Raw genomic sequence first — 27,340 nt, forward strand, 5'->3', positions numbered from 1 at the left:
TGTTTTTTTTGTTGATAACCTTTAAAACAAATACATATATATATATATATAGTACATACTCCAATAGACTGAATATATGGAGGAAATATGGATCTTGGAGTAAATCAAGGTTGGCCAACTGACCAAACTCAATTTACAAGAATTGATTGTTGAGTAACCGCTCAGTGATCGAGCTTGGTTACTCGAGAGCAAGTATGTCCCGAAACAAATTTGATTATCCACTATATCCGGATAACTGAGTTTTAAAGTACTCCCGAGTTCCTTTATTCTTGTTGCGATGTTACAGGATGTCTGTCTGTCCTCTAACAAAGAGATTGGTACATAATATTCATATAAAAATATTAAATAATTTCTTCTCTTCTGACATTGAAATGAGGCCGGCGCAGAAGGTAAAAATACCCTTTCCATCCTTAAGTATCAATCAACAGAACAGGTAGAAATACCTTTCCCGTCCTTAGTGTGTTAAGAATTCAGTCCTTAGCTGATTTTAATAGGGCTTTGGCCTTTGTTATAGTGCCAAAAACTGTAATTTTTTATTTAGTTTAGTTTATTTAAAAAAGAAAACTGAATCATAATATTTGTCAACAAAATTTGCCCTGCAATGGTTTCTGAAATGTTAGCAACATAATCAACATGTATCAAGTATATCGACACAATGGCATAATGTTTTTTTTCTGTACGCTTCTGCTAGCGGAAGGGTGGCAAAAACTTCTCAAAAGACAATACTTTTTGTTATATGTATGTACAAGGTCAGGGATACTGAACTTTTTTGCAAGTGGGTAAAATTTGATTTTTTTCATTATAAAAAATCAACATAGTTGACTACTTAGACCAAAAACTTACAAGTTTTGTCAACTTCAAAATTACTAAACGAAATTTCAATGATATACCCTGACTTTACCTGAATCAGTTCTGTCATTGTCCTGACATTCTGTCAATTTGATGCAGTATCCTATGCACGATTGGGTATGGATAAGTTTCAGAAAAAGAATAAATACATATTTAAAATTTTTGACGTAGACATTTTGTTAACAGGTCAAGTTAAATTGGGTTATGGGCTGGGCTCTAAAAGAAAAAAAATTGTGATTTTCTTCGTGACCATTACGTCAGATCTAATGATGTACGGATAAATTTTTGACTGTATCTTTTATTGTTGACGTATAGTCATTTGGCCTAAACTCCGTGTAGCTTTTGTTGTAGAACCTGGATTGCCGTAAAGACAAAGTTATCAAGGATGGGTTTTATTTTAGGTGTCACTGAAATCAAATATCGCTGTTTTAGGAGTAAGATTTATTTAGAGTAAGCAACATTAAACATTAAGAAAAATCTCACTAACATTGATATGTATCGTTATGCAGTTAAATGCACATTTTCTCCTCACCTTTACACTTAACATTATATAGTTATAGTTATTATAAGGATATGCTAGTATACAGCTTTAACAAGTAGATTACTAGTTTTTTTTACTGTTTCGCAGGACAATTATGTGATAATAGGTAAGCAGGGTTTCTTCTAGAAATATTGATATTCTTTATATAATTCACACCTGATTTAATATAAAGTTTTGGACACATCCTTATAAATATCATTTTGTATAATGATTAAGATTACTAGTTAATTACCACTTATTTTATAACATTAAGATGCACACTCATTTAACAAGCATTTTTTTATATTATGACTTTATCAAATAAAAAAATTGATTCAATAAATTCAGATCGCAAGTGAGATTAAATAACTTTTTTGCATTAAATATTTATTATTATTTATCTTAAAACGAATTGTTTAAAAAAATTACAAGTTTTCAAAAAATACATTTATATTATATCTTCAATCCTAAAAACATTTCAACATTCCTTAAAAAAATCTTTTTGTTTTGTAAAACGCTAGCAATATATATTTTTTCAAATTAACAACAAAATTAAACATTTTGTGCTTTCAAAATTGGGTTCTTTGCTGTCTAAATTGTGACCTACGGATATTAATTACCGACGTATGAATATTACTACGTAGATTATGTTTTCAATTTATTGATGTGAAAACTTGTAGTTTTAGAGAAGCTATCTTCAATAGTTTTGCTGTTGCGCATTTGTATATACTAATGGAATGTAATGTTAACACTTAATATAGTCAACACCAAATATACATATATATTATGATTTTAAAACAGTAACTTTTTTTAACAAAATACAATAAATTCTAACTGTATAAATCTTTAAAAAGAAATTACATATTATTCATACAAACATACCATTGTGCTACCAACAATTGCATAATGATTAGATAAGTTAACATATTTGTTCTCCTGTAGCTTATATAGATTCCAAAATACGAGGCCTCCAAAGTCTTAATGATCCATTTTCATTCTTGTGCACCTTCTATCGGAAGTTGGTTATCATTATGGCCATTCAGCTTGTTGACAACTGCATACACCGGTCCTGAGCTGCGTCTTTCGGTTCCGCACCAGATGTTATGTGTTTTTATGTTCCGCCCTTCATATATATTTACCTTGATGATGAATTGATTGATTCTATGTTTTTACGGTTTCAAAATATGTCCAAGAATTGCAACTTCTGTATTTCGAAGGCATGGAACACATTTGCTGGAGGACCTGAATATTTGTGAATTAAGGATCCTTTTATAGACCCACATCTCAAAATCCCTTGACCGCATAGGATACTTGGTTCAGTGTCCATGCTGCCACTCTTTGTAGGAGAATGGAAGGATAACAACAGTAATCTAACCTTAAGATGAGTTCCATTCCTCATTAACCCAAGTACCCATGTAATTATATTGTGTGACTTCAATTGGTCCATTGTTGATGGACAAGTTTACTGTAGGATATAATCTTTTTTTGATATTCAGTTTTCCAAATATTTATCATCAAGCCATACTATTCACTTACCTTATCTTTTTTAACTAGTTTTATTTAATCATTCTCTGCAAGTAATATTCTGACATCCCCAAACCTAATATTATATACCGGTTAGGTGATCAGTGATTTACTTAGTGGTCCATTGAGGGAGACGCTTTGTTTACATGTATATAGTATAGTCACAAATTCAAGTTAGTTACCTAGCTTACCCTGTAAGTGAGTCGACCACACTATGCATTGTGAAATCATAACGGGGTTAAGTGAAACATTGAAAATAATTTAATTCAAAAGTATTTAACGTTCTCGTATATGATATTTAAAATTTAAACATACATTTAATTAAGTAACTATCTCAGTCACTTCTTTTAAACCTTTTTGTGCTGATAACTTTTCACGAGGTGCAGATTAACAACATTTAGAGCAACATTTTTAATGTACCGCATTGGATACAAGGATGTCTGAAAAGTTCTTTGCCTAAGCAATAATAATCGCAAATGATAATTAAGTTCATTATGGTGCAAGTAATGAAATTGTAACCATGGACATGTTCAAAGTTTCTACGCAGTTCTATGGTATTGAGCGTAGTGCTGTGATTAAATTTCTCAAAAAAGTAAGGTTCAACACGGGCAATGTTCCAAGGGGTTTGTTGATTTGCAACACGCAAAACAATTAAGGGGAGACATTTTTAAGAGGATGGTGGATGGCCAATTTCATATAAATTAAATAGCTGCGCTGCAGTGTGAACTTTTCAGACGTATGGTACGAATAATGAATTAACAACATTCAGAATAAATATTTGTAGAACGTGAAAGCTTACATCGGTCTGTTAGCAAACAATTGTTCGATAATTGCTTCATCAGCCAGTGTGGATGTGTCACCAACATCCCTGTCACCCATGGCAACCTTGCGTAAGATCCTACGCATTATTTTCCCGGAACGTGTCTTGGGAAGTCCCGGGGCGTGTTGGATGACATCGGGCATGGCAAATGGGCCGATCCTTTCGCGCACCCTCTTCTTCAGCTGATCGGTCAACGCTTTGTTAAATGCCGAGTTTTCATTCGGTGTTATGAAGCAGTAAAGACATTCTCCTTTGATGGGATGAGGCTTGGACACCACGGCGGATTCGGCAACATCAGGGTGTTCGGTCAACACTCCTTCTACCTCTGCAGTAGACATCAGATGCCCGGATACGTTGAGCATGTCGTCCACCCGACCAGTGACCCAGAGGTATCCATCACTATCGCGGGTAGCTCCTAAATAGGGGAACAACTCAACATCAGGATGTAATATTTTAATTCATAATCAAGGTATTATCACTCGGGAGGAATATCTAATTCAACATACTCAACCTATAAAGGATTGTGTAATACTCGTTTTGTGTTTATAACAGCCAGAAAATCAATATTTTCATTTATAACTTTCTTTTGCTATATTCGCTTTCGTAAAGACGTTGTTTTTGTAACTTGGTAACGAAGGACGTCACAGAAACGAATCCACACTACTATTATTACAGTTCTATAAAGCAGATACATAAAGGGATATGCTCCATAACATACCCTATGATGTATAGCGGTGTCCGTTTTTCGTTTTATTCAAATATCTAATGTTGAAACCTTCATATTTCCCTTACTTCACAGATTTCAATAAGAATGTGACTGATTGTCTTGTGATTTTTCATATTAATTTATTAGCCAATAATAACACACCGTGAGAATGATCCATTATTCGCTTATACTATTGTATTATTTTATCACAATATGTAATTTGGTAAAATCTCTTACCGTCACCAGTGCAGTAGTATCCGGGAAACTTGGCAAAATAGGTGGATTCAAATCTAGGATGGTTATCGAAGAGAGTTCTCATCATTCCGGGCCATGGGCGAGAAAAGACCAGGTAGCCTTCACCGGGACCCTCAATCACGCTGCCGTTGTCATCCAGCAGTACGGGTTCCACCCCGAAGAATGGGAAGGACTAAAATCATATTCACATATCGTAGTCGTACAGGAGAAAGTGACCAAGTGCATTTGTTAACAAAAACGTGACCATTGACTATTTGATATCTTACTAGCTTAATATTGCCCTGAAAAACATCCCAAAGCGATTTTAAACTTGGGAGTATAGTATATTGACTTGTTAAAAATGACAAACTGCATTGATGTTTATTTTCTTGCCAAACAAAAGTGACTTAAATGGCCCTCCTGAACTATTTATATTTCGTTAGTTGGTCACTTTCTCCTGTACGACTACGAAATATCTCTTCATTCAAATTTAACATTATCAGATGGTTGACATCAGTATTTTATTTTGATTTGGCATTTCATTTGTAAAACTCCATTGTAATTTATGTATTAAATGTTAAATCAAACACATATTTTTCTAGTCTACTCATAATAAGTTGTATTTTATTGTTAAAAAACATATAAAAACTAATATTGTGATAATTTTTTTACCTAGTTATGGCAATTTCAAACGAATGTGAAGATTAAATGGACTGACGGTTCTTAAATAGCTATACAATCCTAGATACTTAAGTAATAGTTTTAACATGTGCAGTAATAAATTTGCTGTCCAGAAGGAATTGGATTACCAGGATTACCAGGGGGGGGTAAAATAAATGTAAGTGATTTTTTTTTCACTCTAATATTTTTTACAATATTACCCCGGACTGGTACCTGCAGCTGAGGGCTGATCACCTTTCCTTCGTGTGTTAACGATCAAGATAACACTGCGTTTACATGATGCGGTGCCCTATGCACCATTGGGTTGTGGATAAGGGTTTGATGATATTAGTATAATGTATAAGGTGCTCACTGCCGCTCCGGGTTTCATGGGGGTAGCCCCGGGAAGGGGAGTTAGCACGTGGCCTCCGGTCTCTGTCTGCCAAAACGTGTCCACGATGGAGCACCGATTACGTCCAACGAATTTCCTGTACCACAGCCAGGCCTCGGGGTTAATGGGCTCCCCAACACTCCCGAGAATGCGAAGAGATCCCAGACTGCGCCTGCAATTCATTATTGTTATCTCTCATGTAGTTGCAAAAGGATACAGCTTTACTTGAATCATTCATAATAATACTTTACCTATTGGCAAATTCATCGCCAAATTTCATTAAGGAGCGAATCGCAGTAGGGGCAGTGTAAAATTGAGTGACCCTGTATTTGTCAACAATGATCCAGAAACGATCATTGTCCGGATAGAACGGAGTGCCCTCAAACTAGACAAAAACAAAACAATTAGTAAAGCGAGACTCTTTTCAGCAACTCCATATTTTTTTATGTAACCCTACTGATTTCATTCGTAAATATGAAAAAAATAGCACATTAAAATAACTTCAATGAGTATTTATTGTAATTAATCTATATAAATAAAAATATTATTTTTAGTTTGTGCAAAGCCACAAGTATCCTGTAGTTATTCACCGATTTCTTTATTATGTCACGTCAGACTTTTAAAAATCCTTTTCGTGTCAATCAATTACTTTTTATCGAAAACATTGTAAATACTACATTTACAGACAACAAGACATACACAGTATTTTTAATAATAAAAAATATCATAAAAACTTAAGTAAATGAAAATTTATTTCTTGAAGTATTTTTTTAAAACAAAGATATGGTGAATGGTTTTGTTGCAAATCGGTATATTTTTAAAACAAGTAATCAACAAGTAATTTACCATCACAGATGTCGCGCAGTTAGCCAATGGTCCGTAAGTGACGTATGTGTGTCCTGTGATCCAGCCGATGTCGGCCGTGCACCAGAACACATCTTCAGGACGATAATCAAACACATACTTGAAAGTAGTTGCGGCGTAAATCAAATAGCCCGCCGTAGTATGAAGAACCCCCTTCGGTTTTCCCGTAGAACCGCTACAAATATTTAAACGACTTCAATTAATCAACTATAAATTGAATAACTCAAAATGAGTCTTCATGTGATCTAGTCTTTATTTGAGACTATGCAAGTACATTATACGGTAAAAGATCATGTATTCGAACATTTTTTAAAAATATTTTAAAATATTCGAAGTTGTGGACTCGTGTTAAACTAATTTTTCAAATTAAATTAAGTTGTCTATTTTAATCGCTTTTTTATTTTGTTATTTTTTTGTATTTGTATTGGAAATATTTTTCAATTTTTGATTTCATCAGTATCGGGTTAGTGAGCTTTGACTGTATTCTGGTACATCGTTTCCGCCTGAACTTGTTTAGTATTGCTAAATTATGAGGAATAGGGATGAAGAATGGTCATTGAGATTTATCATAATGTAATAAACGTTACGGTAGGAATGTGTGATTAGTTTGTCGTACCTGGTGTAAAGCATGAAGAGTGGGTCCTCCGCATCCATCCACTCCGGCAAGCACGCCGTATTGGCATCATCCATTTCTTCGTGCCACCAATAATCCCGGCCATCGTTCCACGGTGTCTGGATAAACAAGGAACGGTTAAAGTTTTGTCGTTCCAATTTATGCAGAGAACCGCGGAAGCAGTGCGGATCTTACCATAAATCCGGAAGCGTCTGCGCACTCCGTCGCCCTGTTGAAGTGGGCCACAATGATGCACGTTGTCATCTTGTGCTGATGTTTGTCGAGGGATTTGTCCATGGCCTCGTCGCAGATGGCCTTCAAGGTGAGCAGTTTCTCTCCGCGCCACGCCCCATTAGCAGTTATCAGCATCTTGGCTTTGCAATCGGCCATGCGCTCTGCCAGGGAATCAGACGAGAACCCTGCAAACTGGATAGCAATGCGACCGTCTATATTATACTGCATCAACCGCCGAGGGGGTAACTGACATTTGAAATATTTTGGTAGTTTTGGATTCTACGCATTCATTAAGAAATTATAACATATCTGGGCATCGATTACATACGCAAGTTAAAGTTTTTAACTTCATAGTGAAGATAAATTTAACTTTTATTATTTGGGTAAAATGCTATTTTTTATTTCATTAACTTACTGGCAACCATTTTCAAAATACCAAAAAAAATATAGAAATAATAGTCCATATGCAAGTTTAAAGTTATCTACACTACGTAGTTAACTCGATCTCATGGGGTTGGATTCCATACGGCATAGTTATCATTTTTACTACATCATGGTGTACATGCAGTTGACTTTACTTCTACTGTCAGAAAGTTTATGTAACCGAATATTTTTTATGTACATTTTTTTGTCGAATAGAATCAAAGTTAATATTACCTACACCATGAATTAAATGAATCATAATCGGTATCATAATGCGTTAACTACGCAGTGTACATAATTTTAACATTACTTTAGGTTTTTATTCAAATGGCTTTGGCATTTTTAAACCAGTTGTCAGTCAGTCCGTGATATCGGAATGTTAAAGTTACCGATTAAAAATAAACATTTAAAATTAATAGGTATGTACTTCTAGTAAGTCAAATTGCCATGCATTGTAAGATTTTTTTCTTTGTATCGGTAGCTAGAGCTTGCAGAAAACAAAATTTTGTTTATTGTAGATACCTAGAGTTATAATTTCTTAAGTGATCATCCTTCAACAAGCTGATTTCACTAATTATTTACTTAATGATTCATCAAAAATGAGGTAAACCTAATGTAATATGCATAGCAAATGGCTTATAATTAAAATGCAGCGAAAATAGAAAGAAATAACAATAAGCATAAAATAATTATTTATTTTTATAACACACTGAAGATATTAAGTTAGGCAATTTAAAACATTGCACGGAAATATATCAGAAAAGGTGGTTTATAAAACATATATCTATCTCAGTATGAAAAAATACACGACGGACATGTCTTTTTTTAAATATATATTTTTAATCTCAATATATTATATTAATGTCGGTTGTTACTAAGTACGCTCTGACACAGCGCCGAATTAGAAATATATACATGTTCGTAAATAAATACCGATATATAATTCCCCCTACTTATAAATTGCTTGTGTTTTGCGAACCCGTGTAGGTCCGGCACTGCTTTGGTAGACATTAGATTATAAACTGGGTAGTTACGTAATGTCGTAATAAATACTCATTGTATTGTACAAAATTGGAAAAGGTAATTATTATCCAGACCATTTTTATACATTAAAAAAGGAAACTATAATAAACGAAATTAAATATGAAATATCCAAGGAATAAAGCCAAATCTGTAGAATCCTTACCAAGTAATCTTATCTTATAAAAGAAGGTTGTAATGAAAATTGCCAGGTTTTCTGGGAATAATGTAATTAGGATATTGATTGAAATAATAATAATAATAGATTCGAACAGTATTTGTGAACAAATTAAGGAATTTTTATTCGTTTTAATAGTCAAATGAAAGCCGGCCTCACTACGCGCAAAGTAGGCATATAAAAATATAGGATTGCAAAACAATTTATAGTGTTTTATTTGTTGTCGCTTATCGCCAAAAGAATAATAAAGAAATGTTATAAGTATGTATAGTCGAAAAAACCGCTTAAAGTGTGGCATGAAATTGTGCAAGTCGGCGAGCGTTGCAATACTTACAACGATGGCGTGGACGGCTCCGATTCTGGTGCAGGCGAGCATGGCCACGACCAGCTCCAGGATCATGGGCATGTAGAGGACGACCCTGTCTCCCTTCATGATCTCGTGACTCTTCAGGACGTTGGCGAAGCGGCACACTTCCTCCAGCAGCTTGCGGTACGTGATGCTGCTGTGGTCGCCCGGATGGTTTCCCTCCCTGAGACATGTGTATAGATATCGGTGGTGTGAACAATCACGGTGTGAATAGCTTCCACTCCTCGGCATTATATGCAAGTTATTCACTTGTAAATATGACAGCGACTAGTTTCGAGAACTATATGTTCTCATTAATGAACAAAGATCAACCAATCTCAAAATCAACTGAACCTAAAAAAAATCACTTTAAATGCGAAAATGTTTTTTTATAATATCCACTTGTTAATGTGAAAATGTTTATTTTTCAAAACTATAATAAACCCAAAAAGTGGTTTAAACAAGTGTTTTATTTTAATATTAAAATCATATTACTCCACAAAGTTTGTAAAAAATTAATAAATAAAAGAATTTATTACAAAATTAATAAATAATACCTCATTATGTTCATTAACTGATTTAAAACAACTTCAGTATGTATATATTGTAAATGAATTAAGTGTAATAAAGCATAAAAAAACAGAAAAAACGAACTTTTCCTTGGAATTGATATATTTCTCTTCAGATAATTATTTTTGAATCGAGAACAAAATATAAACCGACTTAATTTAAAAAATATATATGTGACAACCCGTGGTTTAATACAAAATTAGATGGTGATTTTGAGAAAAATGAGAATAAACTTTAATTCAGTTATTGAAATATCACAAAAACGAAGAGGATGATTTTTTGAAGTACCTACTTTTGAATTACCCTACATTTGTGCGTTTAATTTAGGCCTGGCCAACCCAAATTGCACCCCGGGCCGCTTCGAGGACGTAAAATTTTTACCTATTTTGGAACTAGAGTTTTTTGTAAGTATTAAAAATAATACGAATGCAGAGGTATTCGGAGAGTACAACCAGGGTAATTGTGAAGAAAAAAACATTACTACGACCATATGTGAGAAAAAAACACATTTAACCAACAAAAATGTATTTGAATACCTAGTAATAAACATTTACAATCATTTTAACAATCAAAATTTTTAATTAGGACACATAAATTAAATAATATTACCAATTTTATTTTAAATAAAACCAACTTATCAATGTGGCCACTCAGTGCGAGATTTGAGTTTCTTTTCGCTTACTTATTTTTCCATATCTATTTCAATAGTTGAAGTTGCACATCTTAAATTGGCGATGCTGAAGAGCGTGCGAACGGATATTGTTCACTGTTTTTATAACAATATACATACATGACTTGTTCCTAGATAATACTTGGGCGCATAAGTATTTTTGATGTATCAAACAGTGTATCACATACTCGTATTATCACTGGTTTAAAAATATATTTGTCATACATGACTGCGGGACGCACGTAAGGGCTCCGCGGGCCGCGCGTTGGCACTAATTAAACCCTCGGTTTAATTAGTGCCGACTAATATAATAGGAAATATACGTCTCTTCCATGTAGCGTTAAATAACGTATTACATATGTAATAATAATCCGGCATAAGTTCAAACTGCCGGATTAATTATATTTGCTTATTAACATTGTGAAGTTACTTATTAGTGCTGATTACATAAGCGTGTAATTGCGAAACATCAAGATCATATTGACGTGGAAACAAAACACAACAAATTAATGGATGTACGCTATCATTTTCGTATAATTTGTGTTTAATAATAATTATAATTTGTAATTTCATGTACGCTGGATACAACAACAACACGGTAATTAAATCGTTTCAAGTTCAATGAATCGGGAAAATTAGCTTAAGGTTTGGAATAATATTAGGATATATAGGGTAAGGCGCGGTTACTTCCTTAGTTTACACACGCGCCACAAAGCAATAGATACTCCAAGAGCCCGTTCCTATAGGAACGAAAGAACGGTGTCTAAAGTTTGAAAAAAAAGTTCGTTTAATGTCAATCATGCCATTTGGCGTGGAGGCCTACATTTGCTTCCGCCGTTCAGTCATCTCAACTCGGCGTGCATTCAGAAAACAATTCCATATCGCGCTGCAGGTCATGTGCCTGATCGTAAATCGATTTTTTTGTAGATAGACACATTCGGGGATACTGGTAGTGTGAAGAAGAAACACATTGAACTTTCCAGAACTATCAGGATGCCTGAAAACGTCGACACTCTAAAACGTCGTTGTCGACTTTTCTTATCCAAACTCGACGAAATGGATGTGAGGGTGTGTTTCCAACAGGATAGCCCTACGGCTCACATGGCAAAAACTTTCATTAATTTCTTCCGGGAACTTTTTCCCGAATGCCTCATCTCTCTTAGGGACGATCTTCAGCGGCCAGCGCGATCGCCAGATTTAGCCCCCTGTGACTATTTTCTGTGGGGGTACCTTAGAACATTGGTATACAAAATTCATCTAAAGACCTTTAGTCAGCTGAAGGACAATATTTGAGCTACTATTACCGACATAGGCACAAATATGTTGGAAAAAATGAACAGAGAAGAAAAATCTCACGCTATTGACGAGGAAGATGGCCGTCTTCAAAATGTCGTTTTTAAAACCCAACGAAGTATAACTTTAAATGTGCCCCTTTATACAGAAAAAAAATTGAATCCATTATTGTAATAATCCGCTATTCTCATTTTTCGCTCATATTCCTGTACCTACGATTCTTTCTCTATTTCCTTTCCAATACAGACCTTCGCCATAATCTCTTTCACTCGCGTTATCTACCATTGGAGACTGCTGAACCCGCGTCTACCGCGTGGTTATCGTCAGATAAACGTGCGAGAGTGTTTAGCGTTTCCCAAACTATGGGTCGCAACCCGGTAACGAGACACGTTTTTTTTTTATTATCGTCTGAATGGAAACTCTAAATAAATCATATAAAATTAAATTAAGTAACGTTCCATCAAGACTATTAATGTAACAGATAATTGATTAAATCGAGGTAAACTACACACTTCTTCTTCATCTTAGTGTAGGCCTTGTAGCCTGTTTTTAAGAGGGGTTGGCCTCCTGCGGTGTCGATTCCCAGCTATCGATCCATATCTTTGAATAATTTCATAAATTAGTCAAAATGGCTCTGATTTTTTAAAAGTTACTTTTATTTTATAAATAAAATGTATCATTTAAAATGTTTTCACTACTTACTTTTAATTAATATTTTCTATACCTACATTAAAATATATATTGATTTTGAGTGGGTATAAAAAAATATTCAAAAAAAACCGAGTCGCCGGAAAAAAAGTTTGGAAAACGCTCAAAGCATTTTTTTGCACTTCGATGGTCTCATTATGATTTCATTAAGCGATATTTTTCGTAAGGCTCGTAATACGTGTAATAATTTTAACGACAATATTAAGTTATAAAAATGCTGATAATATCGGCTATTTTTAGAGCCGTTTAGATTCATTGACGGTAATATATACAGATATTATGAGTTAATATATTTTTTTCATGACTTGATATTTTTTTAATACCTTTACGTACCAAATCATAATTCATTCTCCAATCGCAATATAAGGTACATTTTGTAGCCTCAAGAGGCAACACAACATTGTATTAACAAGATAATTATTATGCCATAAACATTTTTCTTGTGAATTACGACTTATTGTTGTCAATCATTGGTAGAATGCACATATATTGTGTTAGAATTATGAATTTTTATAAATATATATATATATATATATATATATATATATATATATATATATATATATATATATATATATATATATATATATATATATATATATATATATATATATATATATATATAACGTGGTAATATTTTTCTTTGTAAATTGGGTGTAAATAATATGTAAAGTGGGTGTATAATAATAAAATAAACAATGTGTTGCTTTGTAATTAAAGTTTATTCTTAATTTATCTTTATAATAATTTATATATAAATATATATATATATATATATATATATATATATATATATATATATATATTTATATATATATATATATATATATGTATATATATATATATATATATATATATATATATATATATATATATATATATATATGTATATATATATATATATATATATATATATATATATATATATATATATATATATATATATATATATATATATATATATATATATATATATATATATATATGTATATATATATATATATATATATATATATATATATATATATATATATATATATATATATATATATATATATATATATATATATACACTTGATCGTCCTACATCCTATGGATGATATATCGATTTATTTTAAAGGTGTAGGTACTGAGACGAAGTATCTATCGTTTTTTAAACGAATGTAAAAAGAAATCTGGGCTTATGACCAGGTTGGCTTAGTTGATTGTTTTATAAACTTATGTAACATTCACCACTCTGACCATTATTGAACATCCATATTGCATTTAAGTTTGAAAGATGTATAGTTATATGCACTGTTGTAGAATTCCTTACGTAAGTTGTATTTTTATTGATAGATGTGGAATTTTGTCTCGTGATGTTGCTAACAATTATGAATTTGTGTGAATTTGAAGCGCACATAAAATAAAGGTTTCAATTATAGGGCGAATCTAGCAGGTGAGAATCATTCCTGATACAATAAATAACAAAAATAATGTTAATAATCAACAGGTAAAAATAGAACTAAATATTAAAATGCATTGCTCCTATTCTCTTATACGGCTGTGAAACATGAAAACTTACAAGGGCCCAGAGCAGCCGTGAACTGAGCTTTGAGAATAGGTGTCTGCGGAGAATCTTAGGCGTGCGGTGGTTTGACTTTGTGAGAAATGAAGAGATAAGGCGTAGGACGCAGCAAATCTTGGTCACAACTGTCGTCGAGAAAAGGCGATTCAGTTGGCTTGGCTATGTACTTGGCATGCCTCCCGAGAGCCGCCATCAAGCTTGCCTCTTTTACAAGGCATCAGGTTTGCGCCGCCCAGGACGACCACTGCTGACAATTCGTCGGCAGCTCTCGTCAGATAATCGGGATGCGAACATGACTTGGGAGGATGCAAGGGAGCTGGCAGCCGACTGAAAAGCCTGGAGACAGTTTGCGAACTCCATATGCTCCACATAGGGAGCAGATCTGGTTTAATAATATTAATGAAATTGAGATATTATTTTTAACTTTCTTCCTCAAAGAATACATCTGAACTAATTCTGAATGATATGAAAAATGGGGCTGTTAAAAATATTGGAATTCAGACCATTTTAACAAAAATAACCGATTATTTCTGAGTCTGTTACGATTAAAAACTTTTTTCCGTTCTATTGTTTATATTATTATTGTTATTTCTATTGTTGCCGCTTAGACCACTTTTGAGGGCTCGATTTTTTTGTTGTTGGAAAAGGGCTACAATCCGGTGGTCTTGCCCTGCGAAGAAATATTATTAGGACTGCCCCTGGATTCCCATATTATGATTATACCAATAGCTTATACCAATAGGTGAACTGCTCGTTACACATTGAAACGTGTATACTGGTCTTAAGTAGATACCGAATGTCAAAATGTGATAGTATTTATTTATCACTTTCATTTAAATGATTCGTGTCAAGGCCATACTGCTAACTACAGTGTAAAAGTTGCCTGTTTACTGTATTGAATTACTTGCTATAATTAAAAGTAGGTACAATGAACTTCTATTCTAGTGTTGGAAATTATAATCGTGTCATAAAGGCAATAAGCGGATATATGAATGAAGGTTCATAATAAGAGAAATATTGTTGATGTCTATTTGACTATTTGATTATTTGATTAATAAATGTAAGTTATGATATTATATAGTTATATATATATATATATATATATATATATATATATATATATATATATATTATGTACATGACAGTTTTTTTATATTACTTTTAAGTGAAAACCTGTAATTGGCATTTTAATTATTATATTTTGTAATTTTTTGTAAATATTATGTTGGTTTTCAATAAATACATAATGCACAGTGATACTACGACTGGCGAATGAACTTGGTAACGAATTGTTCGGCGAACAACGATATGGGGTTCGTTCGACGAATCATCCAGTTTTTGTCGTGATTTTTTGTCACTTTGAAATATGAAAATATAATATAATATCGCCGAGGAATACCTCTTCTTCAGTTCGCTTCCTTTATCGTACGAAAATCGCGAACCGAAAGAATTGACAACGATAACTCGTATATCGTTATCAGCTTATACAATGAATTCAATTGGTAACTAAAGGTTATTCCGTGTTTTAACAAAGTTATTACGCTAATACTATCATGAATTGTAGTTGCAGTTTGCAACGAGGATAAGTGAATAAATAGCCAATTATTCAAATAGCCGGAATCGGAAAATATACCACTCAAACATCTATTTATCTTGTTCAATTTGTAAGTTTTTATTTTATGTTATTACTTTATTAGAAAAGAAGAAACTATAAGCATACCGTAAAGTTTAAGATCATGTTGTTAAAAAGAGGAAGTATGTACATACACATTTTACATGTATCTGTGGAAAGCAAGGAATAAAATATCATTACAACGGATCTTAATTTTTTCTAAATAATTAACTAATCATCACGCCAATTTCAGAGATAGGCAGAGACGATAGAACGCCACATTACAATGTCTTGTGAATGTCACATTATGTCATCTAAACTAGCCAACACGGGTCGTAGCCGCTGTAAATATCGAGACTTTCATAAAGTGCTTATTAGTTTCTATTATGATATCAATAAAACCTTACCATTCTTTAAATTATACGTAAAAAACGTAGCCTCACCCGATTTTGTATTTTGCATTACCTACGCATGCGCTGCAATAATGATGATGCCGTATCGGGATGACACTGTACAACTGAGGCTAGTACCTCTATCTATATGCGAATAACTGAACCCCCCATTTACGCGGTAGACATGTTCCACACAATACCGTGCAAAAAAAAAAACGCTTAAAAATATGGTACACACTATCTACTGGATAGGTTTTTCCTTGTGTAAAAATCGATTCAGGATAACAAAATATATTAATCATAAAGGCTTATTGTATCTTAATTTTTTTCAAAAATACTTTAAAAAATCAACGGTATTAAAAAAATATTTACACCACTATAAGACAATAGATGAACCGTTTACGACATCGTTTTCAGTACTTGAGATATCCGAAACCTGTTCAAATTTTCGGGTTAATTGGGTTTAAAATCGGTTATCGACGCAGTGGCTTTTTTGTGAGTTCCTTATATGAAACTTGGTTACTGGTCAAATAACTTTGAAATTGAAGAGCTTTTTCTAAATTGTGACAGTTTAAATGATTTCACTCTGCGCGTAGTACTGATTAGTAAGTACATGAGAATATTTTTTGTTTTTTTTTTCACTTTTTTTGGACTATGTTATTTCGAAATTGTATATAAAAACGAGAATTTACTGTTATTGTTAGCAGTCCTATGAGGTTTACACTAAAAATACTCATTATTTGAACCTTTTTGCCCATTGCGTATTTATAAATTTTCCGAAACTAAAGTAAGATCGTATATCTTAAGTTCTATTACCACACATTTATTAACGCCATAGATTAGGTTCTAACAAAATGCCTTTATAGTCACACTTAATTACTGTCGAATCGATTTCGGTCAGTAAGCGCATGAATAAACGTATTTGAGTACAGGGTGACCGGTGCCCAATTTTAAATTCAAAAGGGGTATGTTTTGAGTTAACTACGCATTGTACCTACTCACCGCCGAGGCACGCTGGAATAAATGATATATTTTAATTAATTACCAGCTCAACTCGGCCAAGCGTTGCAGTGAACTCAGTCTGATAAGTGGAAAAAAACAAATTAAAAGTACTTATTTTTACAATGTTTGTTAAGCAATTAAAATATTATTATTTTAATAAACAACAATGCAATCGAAGTGACAGCAACTGTCAATAAAAACGCTTTACAGTTGATAAAAAAATAGCGTTTATGATAAAAACAAATGTATCTACAAGATGTATTCACCCCTGACAACTTACCAATCAACGCTTTGCTTCGTTTTCTAAAAATGGAAATAATCTTAATGGGCATATTAAATCTACGTACAACAGTATTTAACCTTATCACGAGTAGCGAATCAAAAATAGCAATAGAAATTATTCTTTATAAATTGAAATACTGCTCCTAACACGTGATATACATAGTGTTTGGATTACAAACTAAAAATATATGAATAAAGTTATATATCTGATACCAAAATATGATAGTTGTTTTTGTTTGCCTCAAAATGACTTTCTGTGCTATGGTTCTATTTTTTTATGCTTAATGTGGAAATTACGTTTTAAGGAGAATATTGTCTTCATCAACATAATACAGTTTGGTGAATCGGGTAGGTTTATGTGAATTATCCGGCCGACTATGGTAAAATTGCTTGGCACATTAGATATTTTTTAATTGGTAGGTTTTTCTTTATATTATTTACTTCACTTTCCCCAGATTTATATACAGAAAAGTATTTTTGCAAAAAGTTGTAGTACACTTCTAATACTTGTGTACTAAAAAACGTGTACTTTGCAAAAAGCGGCAACAAAGATGTCCAACTTTAGAGAATTTCTCCCATATCTAATGACTGCACAAACACCTGTTCAGAATCTCTGATCAGGCGGATTTTTTTTTATTGATTCTGTGTCTGAAATAGAAGGTCGCCACTCCATTGAACTCAATTATTACTACTAAGGATACATAAATTTAGCCTTTGTGAGCTATATCTGCTAATAACATTCACTTATGGTGTTTTACACTTGTTGAAGATTTTTTTTTTATCATATTAATGATAATATTATAAAAATATATAGGCTTTTCCGGTAAACCTATACTTTACACTTGAATGGTCCATGGCATAATTCTTATGGCTCACTGTTATAAAATTATATCAAGGTGATTATGTCAACTATTTAGTGGTGACCCCTGTAGAAATGAGCGGAGAATGAAGGGAGAGAGGAGGGGTGGTGGGCTATTAATCTTTCTTCAAAATTTAGGTAGAAAAAAAAATAGTTGAGTTTTTTTTTATAAAGTAGAGAGAAATCAAAAATATCAAAGCGACCATATAAGGTTGTGTTATAATCAAAAGCTAGAGAAATTAATATAATTTCTCTTAAATTAATTATATATTAAAATTAATTATTGTACTCTGGGAACCGGTATTTTTATTTCAGATATTTTCTAAAAGTATATAAAATACCTACAATTGCCTTTATAAATGTCTCGAAGCGTACTTTTTCCAATTTATCTTAAGATAATCTAAGAATAATGAATTCGTGAATTCATTAAATTCCCTAGATAAAAGTCGAAGGCGCCCGATAACGGGCACGACATCCGGCATTTTAATAAAAAGTAGCAGTATAATGAAATAAATAATAGGCTTTTAGTCAATTAATTAACTTTCCTTAATCCCAACCTTTCAGGACCACCCCATAATCAATTTGGGTATGTTCTTTTTACTCGTTGCTTAGTAACAAATATTTACGGAATACATCTTGGTTTGATATGCAACTCTTATAATAATAAAACAAAAATAAATAAATGTTGAATCGGGGAAAGTATTAAAATTTTGGAGGAAAATATGTACAAATATTTTGGGTATTGCAAAATCATGTAATGTTCCTCCTTCTCTGGCATACAGCTAGTCATTTTACTACTTACATACAATGTCGTACAACATACAAACTTGCAATAGTATCAGAAATTATAAGAATGCCGTTTTTTATATTGTATTTTACCATTAAACGAGTGCATTAAGAATATGAGATCATTTACATATTAGGTTTTGAGGGAAAGCTATCTTGCAATGCACTGTCTTTGTACGAGGAATGATTGCTCAGTCAGATCATCATCATAGTTGTTTATTGAGTGAATTAAATGTTGCTTCTAAATCGATTTAAAATAATAATAAGGTAAATAGAAATGTCATTCGTTATTGCTATACTTATATTATAAAAATAGACCTTTTTTCGTGATCGTTAGAAGAGGTCATTGGTAGTTTAAATTAAGGTTGTTGGGACTCCACCCTGTTCATATTGATTTATGCATATTTTTTATTTTGTGCTAAATGATCATAACCAACCTACTGCGTGATTACAATATTCTATTATCTCAATAATTAAATTTATAAAAAAAGTGATAAGTAAACTCGTAAAGAATCAATAAATTCATTAAAGTTTGGCTTTACTATGACTATTGACTTAAAAATTAATTTATAATTTTCCACTCCATGATATATAAAGCTATTGAATATCTATGTCACTAACAATCTAAATAAGTACAACTTCGGAAATGATAGCCGAATTTCTAGAAGAGACCTGCTTTTGGCAGTGGCTAGTTAGTTCCGTTAGACAACTAGATCCCCATGGCGACCCGACGGCGCGCGGCGCGGCGACTGGTACACCGACGCCTCCACGACCCCGGCCGGCATAGCTAACAGACACGGTACTGTGTCACAGCATTCGCAGAGAAGATACAGTATTATTTCAGAACTAACTAGCTGCTATCACTGCCAAAGCAGATCAAAGTAGAAGTAGACTTATTTAGATTGTCAGTGACAAAGATATTTAATAGCTTTATATATAAATTGAGTTAAAAATTATAAATAATTTTCGCTTCTCATTTTCTTTTTGTTTTGAATCGTGGGTCTGACATGAAGACTTGAGCTTCTGTGTTGGATTCTGGAATGTGACAGGAAGCTCAAAATGTATTTCACCCATTATCGCCTACCGTACAGCGCTTATTGTACAAGCTTGTGCACAGCAGACGGTGTTTCTTTGTGTACTGGCCTTTTATTTTGTAACAAACTAATCACGAAAAGATTATTTATTGAGTTAGTAACATATTCCTTACTTATTAATAATAATTGCTGTCCATGTAGATCAAAACATCGTGTAGAGGTCATCTTTGACATTAAATATCGTCATATCAGCGTTACTTTTTTTTTGTTTGCAAAAAGCATTTCCAACATTTATCATTAGTGTTTGATATACATAACGTGACCATTTATTTTTGTCCCCAAAACGGGACATCTACCAATTTTTACGTAATAGTATGTATATTCAAGAAAACACGTATTTTTTCATAGTTTTTATGTATTAATAAAAGGGAAAGGAATGTTGATAAAGAAAATAAGAGGAATAAATAATATACATATGAGAAAATTATGTTGTTCAGGCTATCTGAAAACGGGACGGTCCCGTTCAAAACGGGTCGTATGGTCACTTTACACATGACTCACCAGCCACCTGCTGTAGCCATATGCACCGAAATCAAGCTAGAATTTGCTCAGAAAAGTTTTATGAAACGGCTATACTACATACTATCGTCGATTTTTTGCACTTTTGAAAATAATTGTTACCGTGTGTTACTTTTTTTTGAAAACGGGACATTTCGACGTCCCGAAACTATATTTGGGGACAACGGGACAGGCTATCTAAAAACGGGACGGTCCCGTTCAAAACGGGACGTATGGTCACATTAGATATACAACATATCTGATCAACATGCTTGTTAAAGTGTAATAATTTATTAAGATTATATTAATATTGTAATAATTTATTTCAAAGTTGTCCAAAATGAAGTTTTGAATTTCACTAACGTATTTTTTATAAGGAAACTTAGTTAAAATTCATTATTGTTCGCATCGAAATTTAATGGGAACGTTTGTAAAATAAGACGAAAATATTTCAAAACGATCAAATTTCTGTTTCATCGTTGAAGGGCACCTTAGCGGTTTAACCAAATACCAACTTCAGAGGAAATGTCAAAGGTCGATTCAATTGACATTTTGAAATCCGCCCCCGACTTTTTGGCCGGAAAATTTCATGGAAGAAGATGTATGGCAGGGCGTGGCACGTCGAGCGTGGGAGAAAGCCTGACATTTAGAATATTCCAAGCTGTCGTTGCCATGGTAACCTGTCATAAGTTACTCTTACAAAATTAAATGCCATAAGTAAGCTACATATGTATATAACGTTAAAAAAAATACCACCTACCGTTTCTATTAAAACGATTTCAATTAAATTTAAACAAATACAAATTTTATTCGGGTAAATATCCGTTTAAAATCCCCGTTAGGATGAAATGCAACTAGAGACTTTATTGTCCGCCTTTTTCCTTAACGCATTATACTTGTGCGTATTCTTCCATTAAGGCCCAGCATTCATCTTAACGACGCAACTTAATTTTCTCTAAATCCGGGTAAAATTTAACGTTATTGTTTTTTTTCTTAAAACACGGTTTTTGTATTGAAAAAATAAGTTTTTCTTCGAAATAGCTATATGGTTTTGAAAAGAAAAGAGTTTAAAAATATTTTTACGATACATATTTCAAAAAACAAAAAAAAAAATCCAATAAACAAGCTTCAAAGAAATCGGGCGTGAGCAGACATGTGACATCTCCTCTGACATCAGCGTCTGAATTCTGTGTAAGAAGTATTCTAGCGAATATCCCCTTAACGAAATTATCGATGCACACAGTTTTCCTGAATGGATTTTGTCTGTCCGCATTTATGACAAAACGACTTTTCTTTACGCATTTTCTGGGTCTCAATTGTTACATTGTTATATTTAATATGATCTTTGGATAATCTGAGATTGGATGGCCCTGATTAACAAACAGACAATTAATAGAAGAAACAAAATATTATGAGCTAAGTTACGTTGTATATATTTATTATTATTTGAATGTAATGTTAATTCAGGTACATTTTGTGAGAAAGTTTAAACCACATTTTTTAAACAATTGATAATATCGTAATAGTTATAAAATATTACTTATAGTTATACTGAATGGATTTTAATCACGATGTTGGTTTATTGGCTAATAAATTAATATGAATAATCACAAGACTATCGATAACATTTTTATTGAAATCTGTAGAGAACTTAGGGAGATATTAAGGTTTAAATTTTAGGTATTTGAATAAAACGAAAAACGTGCGTTCGCATACGTCATCAAATTCCCACAAGAAAATGATGAATGAAAATATTCATTATATCGCCTGTTATAAACACAAAACGAGTCTAATACAATCCTTTATAGGTTGAGTATGATAAATTAGATATTCCTCCCGTCTGATAATGATCCATTAGAAATGGCTTATTTAGTTCTCATACAAATACCGTATTTTATGGAGAAACACATTAATTTTTAAGACGCACCTGAGTTTTGAAGGCAATTTTTGAAAAAAAAAGTGTGTCTTATAGTCCCGTAAAATACGGCTTATCGTCGCTGTCCTGACTGTGGTATCTGGGTTTTACAGGAGAGTGTTTTTTTTGTATTCGCGGTTATTACCGTTAATCTACTACGTGTATGTAAATTATGCGGCCGAGAGTACTTTTTTAAAAGGTTCATTTATTTTTATTATTTATTCAAACTTCCTGCACAGAAAATAAATAAGTACATTGGCGGGCTTATTGCTAAAAACCAATATCTTCCAACCAACCAAAAACAGACTAGTGATATTGATCAAAACGTTTGATACCATATATAGCCGTTTGCAATCAGAGGGTAGATAGTACTTGAACATTTAAAAAAAACTAAAATTACAAATTAACATATAAAAAACATAAATTACAAAAGATGATAATAAGGAGGGCAAATGAAAAAGGGAGTTATGGACTAGTTGTACCCGGCCAGGCGTTGCTATTAGCCTAGTTAAATGGAAGATAAAAAGCACATTTTTCTAAATGTTTCATCAAACAATGCTAAGGAAGCAATAAAAAAAATGCTGACGTTAAATGCGAAATATTGAAAAAGTGCACGGAAGTCAAGAAGCACGATGTTTGCCATGAGCAACGTTTAGTATTACGTATATTGCTGTATGCTCAATAGATGGCGTTGCCAATGCGGTCAACAATTTTTTTTTGAAATCATAACTTGTTTTTAACTGTCGTGTGTCTGGTAGTTCTAGAATTCACTATAAAAAGTTTTTTTTTTAAATAATACACGATATCCGTTCAACGTTCAAAGACAAATGTGTGAGACTTGTGTATCGGAAATTTATACTAAAACTGTTTTTAGAAAATGTCAGCTACAATTGTTATGTAGGAGAGCGCCGATGTACAACGTGTAGTCCTAACGAAGTACCAGCAACGTATAAGTTAATAAATCATTTTGTGACTGGCCTTTACACTACTGTATTTTAATTCGTTAGTCGCCCTTGAACAATTTACTCCCTACAAAACCAATAAACAATGAAATTTATTCACGTTTCCTTTCTTCTTCTAAAAAATAAATTACATAATGTTATCTCCATTTTGTATTTCAAGCAGGTAAAAATTCAATTATTTAATAAGTTAAAATATTTGTTTCAGTTTTATGCCATCCTATGCAGACATAGTAAAATACAATAAAGAAAAAGCATACTAAGTACAGGAACACCAGTATTCCTATACTACATAGTAAATCTAAGGTTTTCTGCACAATTGTGGTCACATATACTGGTACATGCAACTATTGCAAGTGATCGATGAGAATTTATGTTTTCATTGAATGTCTTAGTTTTTCAACCATTTAATTTTTACTTACAGATTCAAGATTACTTACTGTCTTGTTTAAAAATTACATTATTCTCGTAATTTTTATTTTATTTGTTTAAGATATCGTCTACAAAAAGGGAAATTGATTGTCGTGTTAAAAGTATTTTGAAGTTGAAAAGAGGCAATAAAAATGCATTTAAATCGAGAATATTTTCGTTTGATTTTTTTAAAAGTAAGTGATTTCTCTCATCAACAGTATATGTATATTAAAGAATATTTTTTTGCGGCTATTGGTGTAGTACCTACTACTATTTAGTACTAACATAAAATAGATGTATAATGGATTATCATAAAAATGGATTTTCATTGCTTTTGTTTAAAAAAACACGGATGCTGTATAGCATGATGTGTAAGAAAAATGTAGCAGTTTACAAGATTATCTATAATATATGAAGTAACGTGGATCTATCCATATGGTCCTGAAACATGCCCCTTTTCCATCAATGTCATAGGTTCTTAAGACCCGGGCGCTGTAGGGTGTTGAGAACTTCTAGGGGGGTTTAAGGGAAAGGGGGTGAGAAGGGGCAATATATTTTTATTTCTCCTCTCTCCCCATTTCTTGCGACGGGGGTGTCGACTAGAAACTTTATCAAGGGGATATTTTTTACCAAATATAAGTCCAAGAGCAATAACGAATGTATCCACAAATTGAAAAATGTATATATATATATATATATATATATATATATATATATATATATATATATATATATATATATATATATATATATATATTGAAATGGCATTGCTTGAATATTGAATATCCCTGACTAAGTTCGTACCTAATAAAAGTGGATATAATATTAACGAATTAGTATAATTTACGCTCTGTCATATTACTGCACCGCATCGTGGATGAGTAAATTATTCAACAACTTTGTATTGCATATGTTAATGAGGAGGAATACATTGATGATTATTGCTGACAAAAAAAAAACGAAATCACCGATGATTTCGTTTTTTTTTTGGTTAGCTGACTAACAATGCATATTTTGTTGGTTTAAAAAATATTAAGGTAAACGAATATAACCGTCTTCAACCATCGACTATTGATCTCCGACAGTTCGCTCACTCCTTTCAAGAACGTCATAAATCAAAATACTTGATATTTCAGGAGAACGTTTTTAAAGTTTGAAAATATAATACAATGTATTAAAAATAAATATCAAGCCACTTACTGAAATTTTTACTGTGCAACATATCTTTTTAGGTAAAACCTGAAGGTTTTTTCTCCATTTGAAAAATATTTAGTTTATTTAAAAAAATAATTAAACAATACCCTTTCTTCAAAATGCAAAAACAACACTTTCTGCCCTGTAACGGGTAAATATTAAGTTAAAAATATGCCTCTTTTTCTGGAATATAGTACATTTTCTGGACATTCCGAAAATATGCACAACTGAAAATTGACGTTTTTTGATTTATGACGTTCTTGAAAGGAGTGAGCGAGTTGATCTTTCAGTTATTCCCCCGGAGAGTCGATCCCTTATTCGTTGATTCCCGAAGTTTCTGCAAGTGTTATCGAATATATATATATATAAATATTTCAATTTTGTAAACTCAGAAACCACAATTCGTTTTTTATATTGGTACATAACAGTATTCGTAAGGGTTAGAAGTTAAAACATTATGTATACTTCCATGGGTGGAGCACATTCTCGGAGAATACTGCTGTCGTAGGATACATATTATTCCAGAAAATTTAGAATTTTCTCAAACAAATTCACATTACTTTTACCAAATCAAAAGATTTAATACGAGATGAATATTTTTTTATATAAATTCGTTTCCACCTTATACAAATTCCACCAAATAAACATCCTTCCCGGATGCTGATATCTGGGAATGTACACACCGGAAGAAACTTCGAGGAATCAATTTCCGGAATATAAAGGGACCATATATCGGAATATAAATTGCCAGGAAATGATCGGCAGGAGATCAATCGTCGTGGAACAAGAGTGTCAATCGTGAAATGAAAAAGGAGTTATTGAGATGGGAATACGGAAATCTGAGCATTTCCGAAGCTTACGACCCGCCATTGAATTGACGTGAGACGCTGAAACAGGGGATTCAACACTGAGTTAGTTTGTGGAGTTTTGTACAAACATAAAAGTATTTTATTTATTTTACCTGTGACACGGTCTTTCTGATGTTTTTTTGTTCATGGTGATAAATGAACTTGCATTTTCTTAATTTTTATATTCAATAAGTTAATTTATGTTGTGCCATAGTGAAAACTCGATTAATTCATTTAAAACAGAAATGTAACTTGTTTGGTTGTTTTATTTATTTAACAAAAAAAAATGATAGAAGACTTTTCAAGTGATATCAATCGAGATTATATAGTGATACTTTGACGTGCTGCGCTCGTAACTTAATTTGATCAAATATCAACAAACAAAAAATCACACTAATGAATTAAAATCCAAGTGATCCGTTCCAACTACCCAAAAAATTGATTGTTTTATAAAATAAACCATATAGGGTAGACTGGGTACGGTTGAAACAAAGGACGGTTGAAACAGAGCAAATATCTTGCAAACCGTATGCGGTAGGGTGACGGGTCCAAGGGACGAACAAAGTGGACAACAAGTTCAAACACAAATATCAGTGTTGCATCGCTCGCCGCACTGTGCAGTTGCTTGTAGGAGGTCCTATTGTATTTTGATAACCAAAAGTAAGTATTTTTGTTCTGAGAATTTTCCTTTTATTACGGTTTCTATTGAAACGATATTATTGAGTGTGATTTCATGTTTGAAATGAAGCTTGTAGAACACGATATAGTGATTAGTTTTAATGTGCCATTATTGTTAACATTACTATTTTCTGTTTTCCACCTAAAGGAGGGGTTGGGGACGGTTGAAACATTTTTTGTGGGTACGGTTGAAACAACATATTTTTTCAGTTTTCCTGTTTTCTAGATGCCGAGAGTACGCGCAAGAAAGACTTCGAGAGGGGAGGTCGACTTGTCGAGGTATACGTACGCATATGAGGAGGTTAAAGCAGGAGATTCACTGCGAAAAGCGTCGGAAAAGCATGGATTAAACCACTGTTCGCTCATTAGATATATACGAAAGCGAGATGCATTTGGTGAAGAAGAAAATGGGATATGAACCCCACAACGAAGTTTTTAATAAAGAGCAGGAGCAGGAGCTTGCAAAATACTTGCTACTAAAAAAAACAGAGAAAGAAGAGATAAGAAAGGAGCATGAAATAAGGTTGAAACGGATGAAAACTAAGTAAGTGAAGAAAAGATTGGATGGAGGAAAAAGTAGAAGGATCGTTGAAGGAAAAAATAATCATAATACGCAACAG

General features: G+C 32.7%; 1 protein-coding gene across 1 annotated transcript in view; it reads right to left on the reverse strand.

Moving 5' to 3' along the window:
- Positions 1-2,923: 2,923 nt before the first annotated feature.
- Positions 2,924-27,340, reverse strand: part of AcCoAS (acetyl coenzyme A synthase) — a 31,065-nt gene continuing 6,648 nt past the window's right edge. Inside the window, exons 2-9 of the mRNA XM_088266078.1 lie at positions 9,371-9,566; positions 7,377-7,607; positions 7,185-7,300; positions 6,551-6,743; positions 5,956-6,089; positions 5,687-5,876; positions 4,657-4,846; positions 2,924-4,128 (exon numbers count right to left, since the gene is read on the reverse strand). Coding sequence (XP_088122204.1) covers positions 3,689-4,128; positions 4,657-4,846; positions 5,687-5,876; positions 5,956-6,089; positions 6,551-6,743; positions 7,185-7,300; positions 7,377-7,607; positions 9,371-9,566 — 1,690 coding nt within the window. The 3' untranslated portion in view covers positions 2,924-3,688. The remainder of the gene's footprint in view (positions 4,129-4,656; positions 4,847-5,686; positions 5,877-5,955; positions 6,090-6,550; positions 6,744-7,184; positions 7,301-7,376; positions 7,608-9,370; positions 9,567-27,340) is intronic.

The sequence above is a fragment of the Brachycentrus maculatus genome, unplaced genomic scaffold (genome assembly GCF_059751285.1).
Source record: "Brachycentrus maculatus isolate JH-2025_06_01 unplaced genomic scaffold, ASM5975128v1 h1tg000261l, whole genome shotgun sequence".
Classification (NCBI taxonomy): domain Eukaryota; kingdom Metazoa; phylum Arthropoda; class Insecta; order Trichoptera; family Brachycentridae; genus Brachycentrus; species Brachycentrus maculatus.